Raw genomic sequence first — 18,162 nt, 5'->3', positions numbered from 1 at the left:
CCCAGGATCACGCCCCGGGCCGAAGGCAGACGCTTAACGACTGAGCCACCCAGGCGCCCCCAGAGCCTATGATCTTAACAAGTAAGAGTAATGTCTCCTTTGACCACCACACACATATCTGTCTCCTACCCTGCAGACACAACCACTATCATCAGTTGGGTGGGTACCATTCGGATATTTGTCTACACATGTAAGTATATGTAACTAGAACATGGAATTGTGTAAGGTTGTGTGTTGTTCTGGGTGGCACAATGTGGCATGTGTCGTTCTGCAGTCTGTCTCTTCATTCAGCAACATGTCTCGGCCCGACCTCATTCTTTCTAATGCTTGGATGGCCCTGATACGTCACGAGGTGTTTAGCACTCCCCCTTGGCAGATGCTGAGGTGGTCTCCAAGTTTTGTTATCGTGAACAGCGCTGCCGTGTTGTCCTTGGCCGTGCCTCCCGGTGTACATCAGAGAGCTTCCTTGACTAGATGCAGAACTTCCCGAATTCCGTGGGAACTTACTTATTAACTTATTTATGAGGTGGTAGCTTTCAGGTGCATGCTAGCTGGTAGGACACACAGACATCCAAGATGGCCCCCAATGACTCCCAATGAATCATGGCATTCACACCCTTGTGTGATTCCCCCCCTTGAACGTGTTTCCAGCTAACCGAATACGGTCAAAGTGGTGGGGTGTCATTTCTGTGATCAGGCCCCCTGAGACGGCAGCTCCCATCTTGCTAGCGGGCTCACTCTCTTGCCTTCTCGGCTTGCATGCTTTGATGAGGCAAGCTGCCATGTTGGAGAGGCCCACGTGGAAGGATCTGAGGGTGACCTCTGGCGACAGCCAGCTGGAAACTGAGGCCATCGGTCCAACAGGCCCCACTTCCGACAGCAGCCTTCTAAGTGAGAAGATCCTTGGATCCTCTGGTGAGGCTCCAGCCACGGCCCATACCTTGATTGTAGCCCGTCAGAAACTCTGGAGCAGAGGGCCCAGAGGCTCCACATCCAGACTCCTGACCCACAAAAACTGGGAGATAAGAAATGTGTGTTGTTTTGGGGCGCCTGGGTGGCTCAGTCATGAAGGGTCTGCCTTTGGCTCAGGGCGTGATCCCGGAGTCCTGGGATCGAGCCCCACATCGGGCTCTCTGCTCTGCTGGGAGCCTGCTTCCTCTCGCACTCCCCCTGCTTGTGTTCCCTCTCTAGCTGGCTGTCTCTATCTCTGTCGAATAAAAAAGAAAGAAAGAAAGAAAGAAAGAAAGAAAGAAAGAAAGAAAGAAAGAAAGAAAGAAAGAAATGTGTGCTGTTTTAAGCCACTTCATGTGTGGTAATGTGCTAGGCAGCGATGCTGCTGGGATGAAGCCCAGGCTGAGGTGGGGGTTTTGGTGTCGTGATGTATTTGGGAGGCGATCCCCGGAAGCCCCAGCAGGGACGTGGGGAAGCTAGAGAAGAAAGGGGACGAAGCCGAGTCAGGTGCAGGTAAGCAGATACCGCTGCCGCGGAACTTCTGGAAGATGGCGAAGAACACGCCTCCGAGTCCCCCCCACCGCCACCCCAAGGAAGTCTGGGTATTTCTCCTCCACTGTCAGCTGTCACTGGCCGAGGGCTGCTCCTTGCCTTGGCGCCTCCAGCCTGCCTCCTGCTTGGGCTGCGGGGTGATGGTTTCAGGTGCAGTCACAGGTGCTCACAGAGGGACACCGGCAACCTGTACGGGAACTCCCGGCGCCGAGGGGATGCAAGCGGGGGGCAGCATCTTCTCCACCAGACAGACTAGAAAGAACAGACACCTGGGCGTCAGAAAGATGGACGTTTCCATTCTGACGCCACCCCTTAGTGGCCGTGTGACATCAAACAGATCACTAAGTCTCCCTGCCCCTCATTTTTCTTTTCCGTTCAAGGGGAATAACAGAACTTTCCTCACTCCGTGTGAGAGACGCCTGGAAGAAGCATCTAGCTCCATTTTTACACGTCCTCAGTTCTCACCGACATTTCATTCGTGTACTCGACCAATATTTATTGAGCACGTACCACACAACAAGCCCTGTGCGGGGCTCTGATGGTACAGCGGGAGAGACACAGGAGCTCCTCATGGAGCTTACATTCTAGAAACAAGTTAATAAATAAACAAGATCATTTCCTGTAGAGATGGGGTGGCCAGGGGAGACCTCTCTGAGGAGATGTCATTTGAATTGAGACCTGAAGGATGAGGAGGAGGTAGGTGTGCAAAGAGAAAGGGAAAGAACATTCCAGGCCAGAGAAATTGCGAGTGCAAAGGCACCGAGGTAGGGACAAATTTGACATTTTTGGAGGACAGAAAAGAGGAGGGAGAGGTTGTTAGTTTCTCTGGGGTCCCAGCTGTTTTCTGGAACCCATCACCAGATTACCTGTTGGGTGCCAGGTCTAAAAGGACAGAAAAAAGTGAAGACTAATCCCAGCCCTGCTGACAATCCCACACTTAGTCTCAGGATCCTTTTACTCTTTGGTCTAGAGGCAAAAGAATCATTATTATGCCCATTTTACAGATGAGAAACCTGAGGTTCAGAGAGGATTATGGGATTTTCCCAGAGTCATAAATATTAATGTTGACCTTTCTCCTACCCAAGGAAGATTCCAGGTCTTCAAAGAAGAGAGATGAGGAAGAGGGAGTGCTAATTTCCCTTGACCCAGGCAGTGGAGAGCCCTGGGGTCTTGGGATTGCCAAAGGCCTTGGAAACTTGGCAGTATCAGACACCCTCTGCTGGCGTCTGGGTTGAGCACCAACAGAGAACGGTTCCAGGTATGGAGAAGGACACGTCCCCTGCTGCTCCCTCTTGCTGCCCACCTGGAAATGCCAATGTGACCCTGGAAAAGAGTTCAAGTGCTGAGTTCCTATCCCCACTCCAGCGCTTGCTGGCTCCGTTATGAAGGGGAAGGAAAAAAAATCAAAATATCTCTCAATTGGGAGACAGAGTCCCTGAGTTCTAATCTCTTCTATTACACTCACCTTGTTGTAGGGTGGGGGTTCTGGGTTATCTACTGCTGTGGAGCAAACCACCCCCAAACGTAGGGACCTGAAACAAAGATTTATTACTATCTCGCACCGTTCTGTGGGTTGACTGGGCTTGGGGGTGGGGTTCTCCAGTGCAGTCTCTTCTATTAGTACTGCTGGAGGGGGACAGCGGCTGGGGTCCTTTGAAGGCTCGACTGGACTGGCCATCCACGATGGCCTCTCCACTCAGTGTCTGGGGCCACAGTCCTCCTTACGTGGCCTGGACAGCATGGCCTGAATGTCTTACCAGCAACTTGGGGCTCGGAGAGGCGGGAAGCAGGAGTTGCCAGGCCAGTTAGGGGTTACCCGGGGAACTGATCAGCATCACTTCTGCCAAAAGACTCACACAGCCCACCCAGACTCAAGGGAGTGGAGAAATGGACCCCACATCTTGACCAGGAGTGGCAAGGTCATGTTGCAAAAGAGCACGGGGGCCACCTCCCTGGAGCACCCTTGGGAAACACAGTCTGCTGCCATGGAGCACGAGGAGCCAGGTGAAGCTCTCGGCTTTCAAAGAGCAGGAGCCGTTCTGATTGCCGTGGGGAAGGACCTGGTGGAGGAGGCTGTCTCTCGCTTGCATTCTCCGGATGCTACTCCAGGAAGGGGAAGGAGAAATGGCAACAATCTCTATAGCATGGCCGTGTTCTTTTGAGTCAGCCAGAGCTTGCAAATCTCAGCTCTCTCACTGAGGACTGGGGGGCTTGGCGCACCCCATCACCTCTCAGGGACTCTGTTTCTTCACTCTCCATCTAAAGGAAGCTGGGGGTTAGAAGCCGTCTGTGAAGCTGCAAGCCCACAGACCCATGCCGGGTCCTGGGGGGGGGGGCTTCCTCCCGCTGTGATGAGCAGGAGAGGGAAAGGGTTTCCTCCTGGTGACAGCATGGCCACCATCTGGCTGCAGAGGGCTCCTGTGCATACCTGCGATGACTCCTGGGGGTGGGAGCAGCCACAGGAGTGGGCATCCAGCACCAGGGTCCAGGCAGCTAGGGCCAAAGTCACCCCACCTGTTTCCTCTGGAGCTTCCTCTGCAGTGTTGAGAGCAGACCACCTGCGAGCCCTTCCCCAAGAGCGGCATGGCTGGGTGCTCCCCATCTCCTCCACCCAAGGTCGGGAGGCAGATGAGCACAAAATTTCAGGAGGCACTGCCTCGGGGTCATGCGTGTGTAGGCTCTCTCTGTCTCTTTCCCTCTCTCCCTCTCCCTCCTTCTAGGACTGGTTATATAGCATATAACCTTCCCAGAAGCCACCCCCCGCCCCCCGCCCCCAACAGCCATTCATGACTCACTCACTGGAACTATTCACTTGCTTATTCCAACCTCATCACGGGTAAAGGGCTTGGGATTACGAAGGCTGGGCGAGATGTTTTTCAAATGGTGGGTCACCACTGTGGATCAGGAAACAAATTAGCACATTGTAACCAGTATTTAAAAAAGGGGGGCGCCTGGGTGGCACAGCGGTTAAGCGTCTGCCTTCGGCTCAGGGCGTGATCCCAGCATTGTGGGATCGATCCCCACATCAGGCTTCTCCACTATGAGCCTGCTTCTTCCTGTCCCACTCCCCCTGCTTGTGTTACTTCTCTCGCTGGCTATCTCTATCTCTGTCGAGTAAATAAATAAATAAATAAAAATCTTTAAAAAAAAAAAAGTAATAGAATAGAAAAAAACACCATATGTTGCTCATAGTAAGCATAAGCATAATTTTGTAGACCTTGTTTCAGCCGTGTGTGTGTGTGTGTCCTAGGGTGCTATCTGAAATGTACTTTTGGTGGGTAGTGTGCAAAAAAGAAAACTGGTAGCTTAAGTTCATTTTTTGGGACGGAATCAATGACGAGCCAACAGGACGACCAGCCCAGCAGCCCTGCTGACGTGGCACTTTCTTGGGGAGGCATTCCCTGAATCCTGCACCCCGCCCTCACCGCAGACCACACAGGGCTCTCCCACACCCAGTGCTGGAACACCTCCAAAACTCTGACGGCAAGTCTGATGATCTATGCGTTTGCTGCCTGTGCCTTCCAAAGGACAGGGTCCGGCGGAGAGTTTAACTGCACGGATGTGGTGCCGACGCCTACTTTATCCCTTGTCCATGGGACACCAAGTAGATCACTTCATCTCTCTTGGTCACTCCACCTCAGTTTATTCATCTGTAAAATGGGAGCCGTCATGCCCACTCTGCCTAATTCACAGAGCTGGCTATTCATCCCAACGACCCGGATCAGTCCCTAACCCAACATCAGCGAACGGGTGTTAACTTTGTTGACTGGGTTTCGCTTCCCGCTTTGATAGTCTGTGCTTCCTGACCACTGCTGATGGTCTGACTCGCATGGGTCCCGCCGTCATCTATTGCCATGTAACAACCACCCTGAACTCAGTGACAAAAAACAGCCACCCACGTTATAAGGCTCATGGATTGTGTTAGGAAGTGGACTGGGACAGTGGGGATGGATGTCTTTGCTCCGTGATGCCTTGGTCCTCAGCTGGAAGTGACTCGAATGGCTGGGGGCTGGAATCCGGGGCTGCTTCCCTGATGTGTCTGATGTCTGAGCTGGGATATCATGTCTGGACTGTTGACCAAAGTACCTAAACGTGGCTGCTTTTGTGGCTCGAACGGCTTGTAGCATCTGGGTACAGAGAAGGAGCATCCCCAAGGCAAGCATCCAAGAATGAGTGTTTCAGGAGAATCAGGTGGAAACTGGTGGCCTTTTAGGGCCTAGTGTCAAAGTCACATAGCATTGCTTCTGTCATGCCCTATTTGTTGAAGAAGTCACAAGTCCACCTAGATCCAAGGGACAGGAACACAGATCCCCTCCCATGGAAGCAATGACAAACAATCAGGACCGTTATTAAGAACCTTCACCGCGTGGCTAGGCCCACAGCAATATGTGTTGAAGGAACGAATGCATGAGGCGTAAACAAACGAACGTGTGAGTGAACAAGTCTGTGGCTCTTGCTCACTGCCGTATGCCCGGCATCCAGCATGCAGCAGGTGCTCTGGGAGTGTTTGTTGAGCGACTGAGTGAGTGGAGCCTCTCCTACCCCCACCAGCCAGCATCACCCTCACTCCCGGCCTAGGAATCACATGCCCATGACTGGGGGCCTCTGGGCCGGGCACCGAGCTGAAGGAAATCGTGTACGAAGTCCGAAGTACAAAGGCTCCAAGGCAGGAAGGTGCTCCCCGCGTGCATTAGCTTCCCGGGGCCGCTGTCACAAAGCGTCACAAACCAGGGGGCTTAAAACAACAGTTTATTCTCTCACAGTTTCTGGAGGCTGGGAGTCTGCAGCCTGGGTAGCAGCAAGGCCGTGCTCTTCTGAAGGCTCAAGGAAAGAACCTCCCCTTGCCTCTCCCCAGCTTTGCCCTCAGCTCGTAGCCGCACGCTCTAATCTCAGCCTCTGTCTTCGCGTGGCTTCCTCCACGTTGGATGTCTCCTCTGCGTCTGCATCTCCCTCTCTTTCTCTTATGAAGACCTCAGACACTGGCTTTAGGACCATTATAATCCAGGATGACCTCATTTTCACTAGTGACACCTGCAAAGACCCTATTTCCAAAGAAGGTTACTTTCTGGGGTTCTGGGTCAATGTGAAAACTTTGGGGGGACACTATCCAACCAACACACCGTGTTAGCCAGATAGAGGGCTGGAGGCGCTGGTTGAGGCATCATGACTGAGAGGGGGAGGCGGGCAGGGGCCGCATCACGCAGAGCGTTCTAGGGCTTGTGGAAAGAGTTTGGATTCATTTTAAGTACAAAACAAAGCCACCGAAGGGTGTCAGCCGGAGAGTGGCTGACATTTTTAAGAGATCACTTGATACTGTATGGAGAACGGGCCACAGAGTGAGGGGCAAGAATGTAGCAGAGAACCTAGGAAGCAACAATTTCCCATGAACCTCCTATCACGAGGCTCATGATGGAGGAAAGCGCTGGTCCAGGGCAGAGTGGTGAAAGGTGCACTGATTCGAGGTACATTTTGAAGGCGGAATTGAGGGACTTCCTTAAGTATTGGATGTCAACAGTGAGGGAGAAAGACATAATTTCTGAATAGTTGGTTTTAACAACCGGTGGCAGTTTTAGCAGCCAGCGGCATTGCTACGATGACTTTACTAAGATGAGGAAGACTAGAAATGTGGTAAGGCATGGGAAAATCAAGAATGCCACTTGAAATGTACTACGTTCATTGCCAAGTACTGCCCTTTGCTGCTGGCAAGTGAACAGCTCAATTAGGCAGGAGAGAGAGCTGAGCTGGCAGGCTTAGAGGCAGAGAAGCTCAAGGAGCCACTTGCCTTTAATATGGCTAAAAGGATTGCTCTGGACCACACTCAGGGAGGAGGAGGATAGACTGGGGAGGAGGAATCCTGGGCTTAACTGGCATTTGGTACCTTGGAAAGAGCTGAGTACAGGATGGCTGGGGTTGGGGTGGGGACAAGGAGAGTTTTGGGGTTCTGCTTCCTGCTTGGCCCCTGACTGTCTGCATGACAATGGAAATCATGCCCCTCTGGACCTCGATTTCCACATCTGTAAAATGGGACTAATAGTACCTGCCTAGCCAGGGCTGGGGGAAATAAAGATAATGAATATAGCATGGTGTTTGGCTCTGAGTAGGAGGCTTTGCTATTGTTCTTACTGAAGATCCCAGAGAAGAGTATAGGGCAGAGAGGTAGTAGGTGTGTGTGGGGGGGTGTAAGAATGGGGACTCCTTGGCTACACTACTGGGCTAAAATGCTGGTAGCCCCCCACCTTACTAACCTATGTATCCTTGAACAAGTCATTTAACTGCTCTAGGCCTCAGTTTCTTTGTCCGTAAAGCAGGGAATCTAGGAATGACTTCCCCATAGGATGTCGCGAGTGTAGACTGAATTAATATGTAAAGGACACAGAGCATCACCAGTAGTAGATGCTTCATAAACACTGCCATCGTTCCTTGTAAAAACTGACAATCGGGAATGTCCTGGACCCTGACTGGTGCCCCCAAGTTCCTGCCCTGCCAAGTTCCCCATCATTCATTACTTGTCCATTTATCAGATCTGTAGACTGAGAGTTTGGGGTCATCCATAAGGACGGGGGTGGGGAGGGATATATGTTAACATAACTGTCATCACTAATACATTCAGCCCTTGCCACGGTCAAGCACAGCTAAGCCCTTTGCACGGATTTTTCCTTTGTCCCTCAAGTAAGCCTTCCAAGACACTGCGAGATGAGTTCTATCATTATTACCCCATCTCCCAGATGAAAAATAATTTTTATAGAGCATAATTGATGGATCAGAAGCAGCAAACAAGTCCACAGCATCTGCTCTGTGCAGGTACAGAGCTGGGCTCCCTAGAAAGCAGCCTTTATGTTTTTTATGAAGATCAGTGGGTCCCACCTTCTAGTGAAGAAACAAGTTCTTTCCTTCATTCAACTACCACGATGGGCCTTCTCTGTGGCGGACATGGAGCTATAAAGATTCCTCACTGGTTTGTGCCTTGTGAACGGCAGTCTTAGCATGGGAGAGGTCCTTCTGGGGGCGGAGCACACCCGCCAAGGATTTCCAATTTCCAGATCTTCTGCAGGAGAAGGAAAAGAAGACTGGGAAAGGTTAGCAGGAGAAAGTGAAAAGTAACAAAGAGATGCAAGTTTAGGAGACAGGACCAACCCAAGTCTAGATGGGCAAATACCTTCCCTTTCCCCGCAGCTCTGGCCCTCCGCTCGCCATTTGTCAATAGCAGGGCTGAGGTTTCTGCCAGGGAAAACAAGAAAGGATTTCTGGATCGAGTACAGAAGCCCGCTGGTGGCCGACTCCTCCCCCATTGCCCCGCGGAGCCGCCCCTGTAGACGGGAATAAGAGGCATGCCAGCGGGGCGCCCCATACCACTGCTCCTTTAGCATCCCTTCCCCACCGCACCCTGCATCCTCCTCACCTGACCCCAAATGCCCAGGGTGCGATGCGGGAGCCGGTGGGAAAGAACGGGTGCTGGACCGGGTCAACCCGAATCAGCCGAGCGGTATCAGTGGAGAAAACACGCTAACTCCGGCAGAGGAGCCCTCCCGGGGTGGTCGCGGGAAGCAGAGCAAAGAGAAAGGCCAGAGAGGCGGAAACCCCACACCACGCACCTTGCCTCCTGGACCAGACACCCCAGATCAGAGTCCTGAGCCCCGCAAACCTGGAGAGCGGAGGTAAGACCTGAGAGGGCTTCAGCAGTCGGTCTGCAGCCGGCGGCATCTGGGCGTCCCGTGCACTCCTGGAGCGCCACGCTGCAGTCTGCATCGCGCCCCTGCAGTAATCCTCACCCCGGGAAAGACGCGCCAACTTAGACTTAAAAGGCGTCTTGGAAACAGCAGCACGCACCTATCTCCCGGTTCCTGCTCCTGGTTCCTCCGAGTCCCCAGCGTCCTGCGCGGCGACAGTGAGACTCGGCACGGAGCTGGAGAAACCTGTTCAGCAGGAGGCAGCTGCTGGACCCCCAACTTCCCGCACGGAGAGCGTCTCCAGATCCCCGGAAGGCACCTTTACAGCGGGGGTAATTCCCCCAACTCGCCACTGTCTTCGGGGTGCCGTGCGGACCCGAGGGCATGGAGAACCACACCGAGCACCCCGAGCGCGCGAACGCGTCGGGCCTGGGCACCATGCCCCGGCCTCCGCTGGCTGTACAAGCGGTGACCTTGACCCTGGTGCCCCTCGTGTGCGCTGTGGGTGTGGCAGGCAACGCCATGGTGGTCCTGGTGGTGCTCCGGGGCCGCCACATGGTCACACCCACCAACTGTTACTTGGTGAGCCTGGCCGCCGCGGACCTGCTGGTGCTCCTGGCGGCAGGAGTGCCCACCGTAGCGGAGGCGGCGTCCGCCCGGGTTTGGGTCTTCGGCCACGCAGGCTGCCTGGGCATCACCTACCTGCAGTACGTGGGCATCAACGCGTCCACAGGCTCCATCACCGCGTTCACGGTGGAGCGCTACCTCGCTATCTGCCACCCGCTGCGCGCCCAAACTCTGTGCACCGTGGCGCGGGCCAAGCGCATCGCGGCATCCGTGTGGCTGGGCACCAGCGCCTACTGCGTGCTCTGGCTCTTCCTGGCGGACACACGCGAGACCGCGTACGCCGACGGCGTGCAGGTGCAGTGCGGCTACCGCGTGTCGCGCTCTCTCTACCTGCCCATCTACTTTCTGGACTTCGCGCTCTTCTATGCGCTGCCCCTAGGCCTCGCCACCGCGTTCTACGTGCTCATAGCGCGCGTCCTCTTTGTGGGGCCGCTGCCTCCTGGCGACCGAGGGCGCTCGGGCTCTGCGCACCAGGGCCGCCCCGCCGGCCACCAGCGCTTCTCCTCCAGGGGCAAGAGAGGCGCCCTCAACTCCCGGAAGCAGGTGGGGTTCTTGGTCTTCCTTGCAAGCGCTGTGCTGAGCCAGCAGATGGACGGATGGAAGCTTGGGCCCTTTAGAGTCAAACTCCCCAACTGTCAATCCCTGTCGTGCCACTTACGAGGCTTGATTCTGGAGCTATCACTTCTGCCTTTCAGAGCCTCAGTTTCCTCTTCTGTCCTATGGGGCAATGACAGCTCCCGCCACACTGCAGTATCCTGAAAAATGGGATTAACCATGTGAAGCCTTTAGCCCGTGTGAGGCCATGTCACCAACTAAATGTTCAGTTAAGATTGGTGATGATGGAACTTTCACAACCAGTGGCCACACCTATGGTGGTATTGTCCTAATGATGGGGAGACTGAGACTCAGAGAGGGGAAGTGACTTTCCCAAGTCCTTACCACAGCTGACATTAAAGCTGTCTGCATGGACTCCGGGAGCCAGCCAGCCTAAGAGGGGGGCGGGTTGTGGGAGGTCGGGAGAGAGCCATCACTTAGGGAGCACTTACTGTGTGCCTGATTCTTTGATCCTTCCTGATATTACCCTGTTTGGGACGTTGCACACCTATTTTTATGGATAAAGAAACAGGCTCAGAGGGGACAAGGGAGTGAGAAGGTGACACATGGAGGGAACTGGGGAGAGAACCCAAGTGTCCGGACTCCTTATATCCTCTACCCACACTCCAGCATTGTGGCCTCCCAAGGGTATTCAAGGAATGCAGGTGGGAGGAGAGCTCCTAAAGCCCAACTGGTCCTTATCCTCAGCCTTCCACCCACACCCTCAGCTGGCGGGGGCGGGGGGAGGACACCTCGCCCCTGCTGAGTCACTCCTGAGCCAGGCAAGGACCATCTGTGCCATCTCCCTGCCTCCCGGGATGGGTGCACTCTTGGGGGGCTCTTCCAGCCACCTCAAACAGCCTCTGCTTGCAGGCATGTTAGCTCCAGGTGGGTTTTAGAGGAAAGGGGGTAGGACCCAAGCTGAGCAGGTGTGGAAAGTTAACTCTGGCTGTAGGCCCAACACCACCTTAGGCTCCAGACCAATGCCCCTCTTAGCCTCCCACCAATTATTTACTTCTCTGTTTACCACTTTCCTGTTCAGCCTAAAAGGGCTGGGTTCCAGCTCCCACCTGGCCTAGGCTTTATGTGAAACTTCTGCGGGTGAAAATAGTCTTCCAGACCTGGGTCTTTCTAGCCCCCAGCTTTGTTAACGTCTTGCTGTGTGGCCTTGGGTAAGTCACTTCACCTCTCTGAGCCTTGATTTTCAACTCTGAGCCTTGCTGTAAAGTCATTATAATTACAGTGCTCATCTACCCCCGTGGATGGTAGTGGGTATTATGAATTTGGCACATAGTAAGGGTTCAATTAAGGTACCTATTATTACTGTTTGCTGGAGCATCGGTGGCTCTTTTGACAGTGGGCAGTCTAAGGACTGAGCATTCTTGGATGCCCAAGAGAGCCCTTGCAGAACGCCACGTACGACAGCAACAGGGGAGAGGCAGTGAACGAAAGCAGACTGTCTAGGAGAGCAAGATGGAGAGTACTATTGCTAATAATACTAGTCAATAATTATTGGGGATTTGCTATGTGCCAGGCACTGGTCTAAGGGCTTCACACAAGTTAGCACAACAACTCCATGACGTACATAGTACGGTTACCATCTCAGTTTGACAGCTGAGGAAACTGATTCACAGGGGAGCTGCCCCAGGTTACAGAACCGGCAAGTGCCAGAATCAAGGTTTGAACCCAGGCAAACTGGCTCCAAAGCCCACATACTTTCTAGTATTTATCACCCAGATGAACCTAAAGTGGGATAGAATTAAATTGGAATTTGGTAAAATCAGGAGTCAAGACTGACTCGGGAATTCCTGAGATTTCTGGTTCCTGGAGAATATTACAGCCCTGAAGTTCATTGATTCAATCAGGGCCAGGCCTCTTTGGAGAGGTCCCTTAGAGCGACTAAACTCCTGGACTCTGAGGAGCGATCTTATGCAGGAACATTCCAGGCTAGCTTCTTCCTTGATGAGAAAGCTGTCTGTCCCGTATTCCTCAGCGCTATTTCTGTGTATCCAGTGCGATGCCAAGACTCTTGGAGCCATTTAAGCTCTAGTAAGTGCACTTGTGCCGCCCAAGGTTTGGTCTCTTGAAGGAGTCACCGAGGACCCCAGGGGTCTGGGCGGGCCTGGGTGTGGGGCTGTCCTCCTCCACGATATTAAGAATGTCCCTGTCTCCCACTGACTGATGCCCCCTTGTGGCCTTTTCATTCTGGGATTTTAAAGCGAAGCATCTTTTTTTTTTTAATGTTTTTTTATTATATTATGTTAGTCACCATACAGTACATCCCTGGTTTCCAATGTAAAGTTCGATGATTCATTAGTTGCGTATAACACCCAGTGCACCATGCAACACGTGCCCTCCTTACTACCCATCACCAGTCTATCCCATTCCCCCACCCCCCTCCCCTCTGAGGCCCTCACTTTGTTTCTCAGAGTCCATAGTCTCTCATGCTTCAATCCCCCTTCTGATTACCGTTCGCCTTTTTTTTAAATGTTTTTTTATTATATTATGTTAGTTGAGCGAAGCATCTTTTGAAACACCTTCCAGCGTGCACCCCTCTAGACTTTCCTCAGTCTCCACTGTCCAGGAAGTACTGGCAGAGGATGAAGTGGGGGGGGGTTGCTGGAAGGTGAGGGGTTGGCGCATGACTGGCCATCGAGGGCAAAGGCAGGAAGGAGAGTCTGGAGGGACAGTGGGGAGTGGGGTGCAGCGGAAGCACCACAAGCGAGCGAGCTCTTGGGCCGGGATGTTGGGGAGAAGAGGTTGGGCTGGGGAGAGCGGGACGTCCAAGCTAAATGGCTGGTTAGCGGTAGAAGCAGGATCGTAACCCTGCCGCGCCTGGCTCTGAGCTCCGTGCACTTGGAACAGTAGTGGCAGAGGCTGTGTCCGCAGCAGCAATCCCAGGGCATTTAGGGCCTGCGTGGCACTCTTCCGTATTCACTCCGGCAATCCTCAAGCTCCCCTGTGATGAAGGCAGTGGATTTGTGAATTTGCTGCCAGTAAAAATGGTGGCTTTGGAGGTGAATTGGGGGGCGATGTGGGGTGCCCCCGTGAAAACGACTGGAGCAGGGCCTGGAAGGCTGCACAGCAGTGTTCTAGCTGGGGATGGGCTGAAGGGGGGAATGCGTGAGGGCACCGTTTGGCAAAGGCCCCGATGCTCTTTCGGCTTCCCCCTCTTGCAAGCCCACAGAGAGGCCGGGAACTCGGGCTTCTCCCTCCCTCCCCCTCCTCCCNNNACTGCTGCCTGGTGGTGGTGAATTCCTTCCTGAGCCCGCCCTACCTCAACCTTGGCTTTCTTCTCTTCTGCCGCCTTTGCATCTACCTGAACAGTGCCGTCAACCCCGTCATCTACGCCCTTATGTGCCAGCGCTTCCGGGAGGCCTTCCGTGGACTAGTTCAGTGCCATCGGGCCCGGCCCCAGCTCCCGCCCCAGGAGGCCACCCCCGTGTACTACGATGTCATCAAAGACTGTTCCCAGATCAGACTGGGCTCTTAGAAGCAACCAGGGAGCATGATGTCCAGACAGGGAGGGGATCCTGGCACCTGAGGGCAAGGCCCACGACTTTATGGCTACCGAGGAGGGAGAGGTGGAGGAGGGAGCAGTGCCCGGGGCTGTTGAGTAGAGGTGCGTGGGTTGTGCACTGCACAACCTTAGGGGGTCACCATTCACATCACAGCCTGGATTTGTATATAATGTAAAATAATTTCCCAGTTTCATAAATACACAAATCTAAGAGGGAGGCACCTTTTTATAATTTACACAAAAGCACTCTATGGCCTAATGGCAACCCGGGTGGATAACATTTGCAGAGATCGAGCAGGTTGGAGCTATCACCAGGGGTCTCTTGGGAACCTGTGTGCAATCTTCCTGAAAATTCAAGGAGCCATTTTTTTCCCCCCACATAATCACCCATTGCTGCCTCCCTCCTGATGTTGATGGTGACACATGACTTTGCTGAGACCTTGCTACATACAGGGCAGCCTGCAGGACATTGCAGATACTACAGAGATGATGCCAACAGGACCCCTGCTCTCAGGAGCTCCCAGTCCAACAGGAGAGGGAGTGAGGACGCATCCAGCCTGGCACTGGAATCCTGCCTGATGTGCCTGGGGAGGCAGCCAGGTGGGTGCTGGGTGCACCTGCTTTGTCTAAACTGGGCCTGAGCCCTCTGGATCTGTGGCCTGGGTCCAGGCTTCTAGGACCACCCAACCTCCTAGTGCAAGGAAGGAGGACCGTAAAAAGACTACTGGAACCAGCCTGACCTTCAGGCAGGGTCTTCATGGTTTCATGGAAGGGAATCTGGAACATTCCCTCCCCCGAAAAATCTTGTATTTTTTTCTCTACTGGTGCCACCAACGCAGTGTTGGTGCTTATTTGAAGTCGATAAGCATTGTCTTTCCCAGATATGCACATTTCCTTGGGAGAAGGAGTTAACCTGAAACTGCAGTGTGGATGGGAAGTTCTTAAAAGCTTTTCCTCTAAAAAGAAGGATTTGAGGTGCCTGGCTGGTTCAGTTGGTTAAGCACCTGCCTTCGGCTAGGTCATGAACCCAGGGTCCTGGGATGGAGTTCCTGGGATCGAACCCTGCATCGGGCTCCCTGCTCAGTGGGGAGCCTGCTTCTCCCTCTCCCTCTCCCCCTGCTTGTGCTCTCGCTCTCAAATAAATAAATAAAATCTTAAAAAAAAAAAGAAGGCTTTAAGGTATCAAAGGATCTAGAACAAAGAAGATAACATTGACAGGCAGGGAGACAGGGCAGAGATGGAAACTAGGGTGGGGTGGACAGGGGGTTTTCTAGGTAGCCCCAACTGGTCTAGGACCTTGGCAAAGCATTGTTAGGGCAAGGTGGTATCTTTGGGGTCTCCCAAATATATATATTTATAAATTATTAATGATAAATCTTTCTATTTAGTGTAGGTTTTGTTTTCATATCTGTGAAACAGGACCTAAAGTCAGACTTAAGCTGCAGCATCGTTCCGGTGATCATCAGGAAGCCTAGAAAGTTCTTGCACTTCACAAGCCTAAAATAAATGCTATCTACTTAAAAATATCTTCCACACAGTGTTCCACTGTTTTCCCTCACAGCACCCCTTACAATTTGGAATTCTATAGCTATTTGAAATGCTATAGCTAGTTGTGGCTATAAATATTGTGGCCTTCCTCGCCAGATTCTGAATACGCAGGGACCATGTCTGGCTTTTTCACTATTGTTTTCCAGAGCCTAGAACAGGGCCTCGCACATAACAGGTATCCAGAAATAATTGTTGGGTGGATAAATGATGGATAGCGAACAAAGACTAGCTTTAATTTTTGACATTCAAGATGCTTCACTGAGATTTGGCTTCCAGTTTGAGGAAGGCTTGAGGTGCGGATTGCGACTTATTGGGGTTCTTTGTTGACCACACAAAGTATCTCCAAATAGCTACATTAAAAAGGAATTTGTTGAAGTTGGTAAGAACCAGAAGCAGGATAACTCCAGAGATCTACATAACAGGAGTTAATGGGCAATTGCTTCAAGGCTTCCATATCAGAAAGACTCAGCTCCACCTAGGCCAGGAGTGGGACAGGCAACTTACAGGACCGTCATTCAGTGGCTGCCATCGACAGTTGTATAGGTTTGGCACTGCTCAATTTCAGCAGGTACTACTCAGCAATCTAAATGGATGAATCCTCTAGAGTTGTGCAGTGTGCTTATGCAAGTGTATGTGGTAGACCTTAATAGAAGTATGGTAGTTCCCCTGAGGAAAATTGAAGTGATGTTATCAGGGGAAGGTAGTATGGATGTGAGGAGGACCAAGAAAACCAACAGCTGTCCACCACAGATGAGATGACCGGGTTAACAAGCAGCCAGGAGCCTCTGTCGGAGCCCTAAGTTCATCCTGGTAGTCAATGACAGCTGGACCGTGCTAATACTGTCACCTGGTGGCCAGAGAGGACCCTACATGATCCAATATCTGCTTTGCCGGCCTCCTTTTGGACATATTTCCTTCCTCTCGCCCAGCTTCCTTCCCTCCATACCACTTTCTCTCCTTCCCCCTTCCCTACCCTCCCAATCTCTCAGCTTTCCTCCTGATCCCTTGGCTCCCCTGCTCTTCTTCTCTCCTCCTCTCCCTAAACTGTCCTGACTACATCATCATCTCTGGGGACCAGTCCCTGAGCTCTGTGCTGGCCAGACTGAGCCCCAGAGTTGGGAACCCGAGAAGCTCTAGAACTCAGACTCTATACCCTCTCTCAGCACTTTCTCTGTTTTCCTCCTCCTTTTTTTTTTTTTTAAGATTTTATTTATTTATTTGACAGAGAGACAGCTAGCGAGAGAGGGAACACAAGCTGGGGAAGTGGGAGAGGAAGAAGCAGGCTCATAGCAGAGGAGCCCGATGTGGGGCTCGATCCCATAACGCCGGGATCACACCCTGAGCCGAAGGCAGACGCTTAACCGCTGTGCCACCCAGGCGCCCCTCCTCCTCCTTCTTGCAATATTTTCCCCTCTCTTTTTTAAACCATTCATTCAACAAATCTTTGATAGCTGGAGCACCCCCTATATGCCAGAATCAGCCTGAGATGCACTGACTCAGCCAGAGATTCAGTACATGGATTTCTACTCTTCCAAGACCCACTCGTGTCGTATTGCCCAAACACCTCTGAAGAGAGATGCCCATATACATATCAAAGTAAATATGAGGTCGTATTGCATTTCATTCTACTGGAGCTATCAGGAAAATTGTTGGATGGTCATTACATCCTCTTAAAAGATGTTGACATTTTTAACCTCCAGTATCTGTCAATATGACCTTCTTGGAAACAGGGTCTTTACAGATGATCAAGTTAAGATGAGGTCATTTGGGTGAACCTTAATCTAATACGACTGTGTCCCTGCAGAAAAAGGGAGTGGGAGAATTTCGACACAGAGACAGACAAGTGAAGGGGGGAGGTCATATGAAGGCACAGGACGAACATTCCCTGTGAGCCAAGGAACCCCTGAGGCTACACACAGCTAGGAGAGAAGCATGGAACGGATCCCCCTCACGGCGCCCAGAAAAAAACCAACCCTGCTGACACCTCAATTTCAGACTTCTAGTTTCCGGAATGGCAAGACAATAAATTTCTGTTGTTTAAGCTACCCCATGGTGGTACATTTTTACTCGGGCTTAACACACTAATACAGATGGCAAGATGGCAGAAAGAATGATTTGAGGACAGACAGAAGGTTGAGACATTAAGGAAATTTTAAAAACAAAAACACTTAACATCAAAAATAAAAATTCCTTGTCAACCTGCACCTGTAAGTGGTGAACATTTAATATTTTCAATTCCAGCACTTATCTCAGTGAAGCTCTATTTGCACGCATGTGTGTTCTCTCCCTCTCTCTACACAGACACACACATTTGACATTCAAATTAATAGGCCAAGAATGCCCTTATATTTCCCTTTCACTTTGTCTATCTTTCATACACAAAATGGAAAAATCATCCATTTTACTTAGTCATAAAAAATTATATATATGCACAAGGGAAGGTCCCTCTTTCTCCTAAATAATCTCACATCCCATTGATTACCATTGTTAATTTTGGAGCCTATCTTTCTAAATTTTATCTAAATTAATACCTACTTAAATGTGCATATCTTTATCTAAACAGGTATATGTAAAAGATAAAATAATGCTTTATATAGGTGTTTGCCTATTGTTTTAAGAGTATATCATACTTTTTTTTATTACTGCACTCCTCACCGATACATTTCTTTCAGCATGAATTCTTGGATAGATAATGTTTGAATT

General features: G+C 51.6%; 1 protein-coding gene across 1 annotated transcript; it reads left to right on the top strand.

Annotated features, from left to right (window-relative positions):
* Nucleotides 1-9,608: 9,608 nt before the first annotated feature.
* Nucleotides 9,609-13,884, top strand: LOC103669850 (thyrotropin-releasing hormone receptor-like). The gene is made up of 2 exons (XM_040638684.1): nt 9,609-10,340; nt 13,579-13,884. Exons 1-2 carry the CDS (start codon nt 9,609-9,611, stop codon nt 13,882-13,884), a joined length of 1,038 nt encoding a protein of 345 aa, XP_040494618.1.
* Nucleotides 13,885-18,162: the final 4,278 nt, after the last annotated feature.

The sequence above is a fragment of the Ursus maritimus genome, unplaced genomic scaffold, assembly GCF_017311325.1.
Source record: "Ursus maritimus isolate PB19 unplaced genomic scaffold, ASM1731132v1 scaffold_22, whole genome shotgun sequence".
Lineage (NCBI taxonomy): Eukaryota > Metazoa > Chordata > Mammalia > Carnivora > Ursidae > Ursus > Ursus maritimus.
The sequence above is the reverse complement of the archived record's forward strand: the minus strand, read 5'-3'. Positions and strand labels throughout refer to the sequence as shown.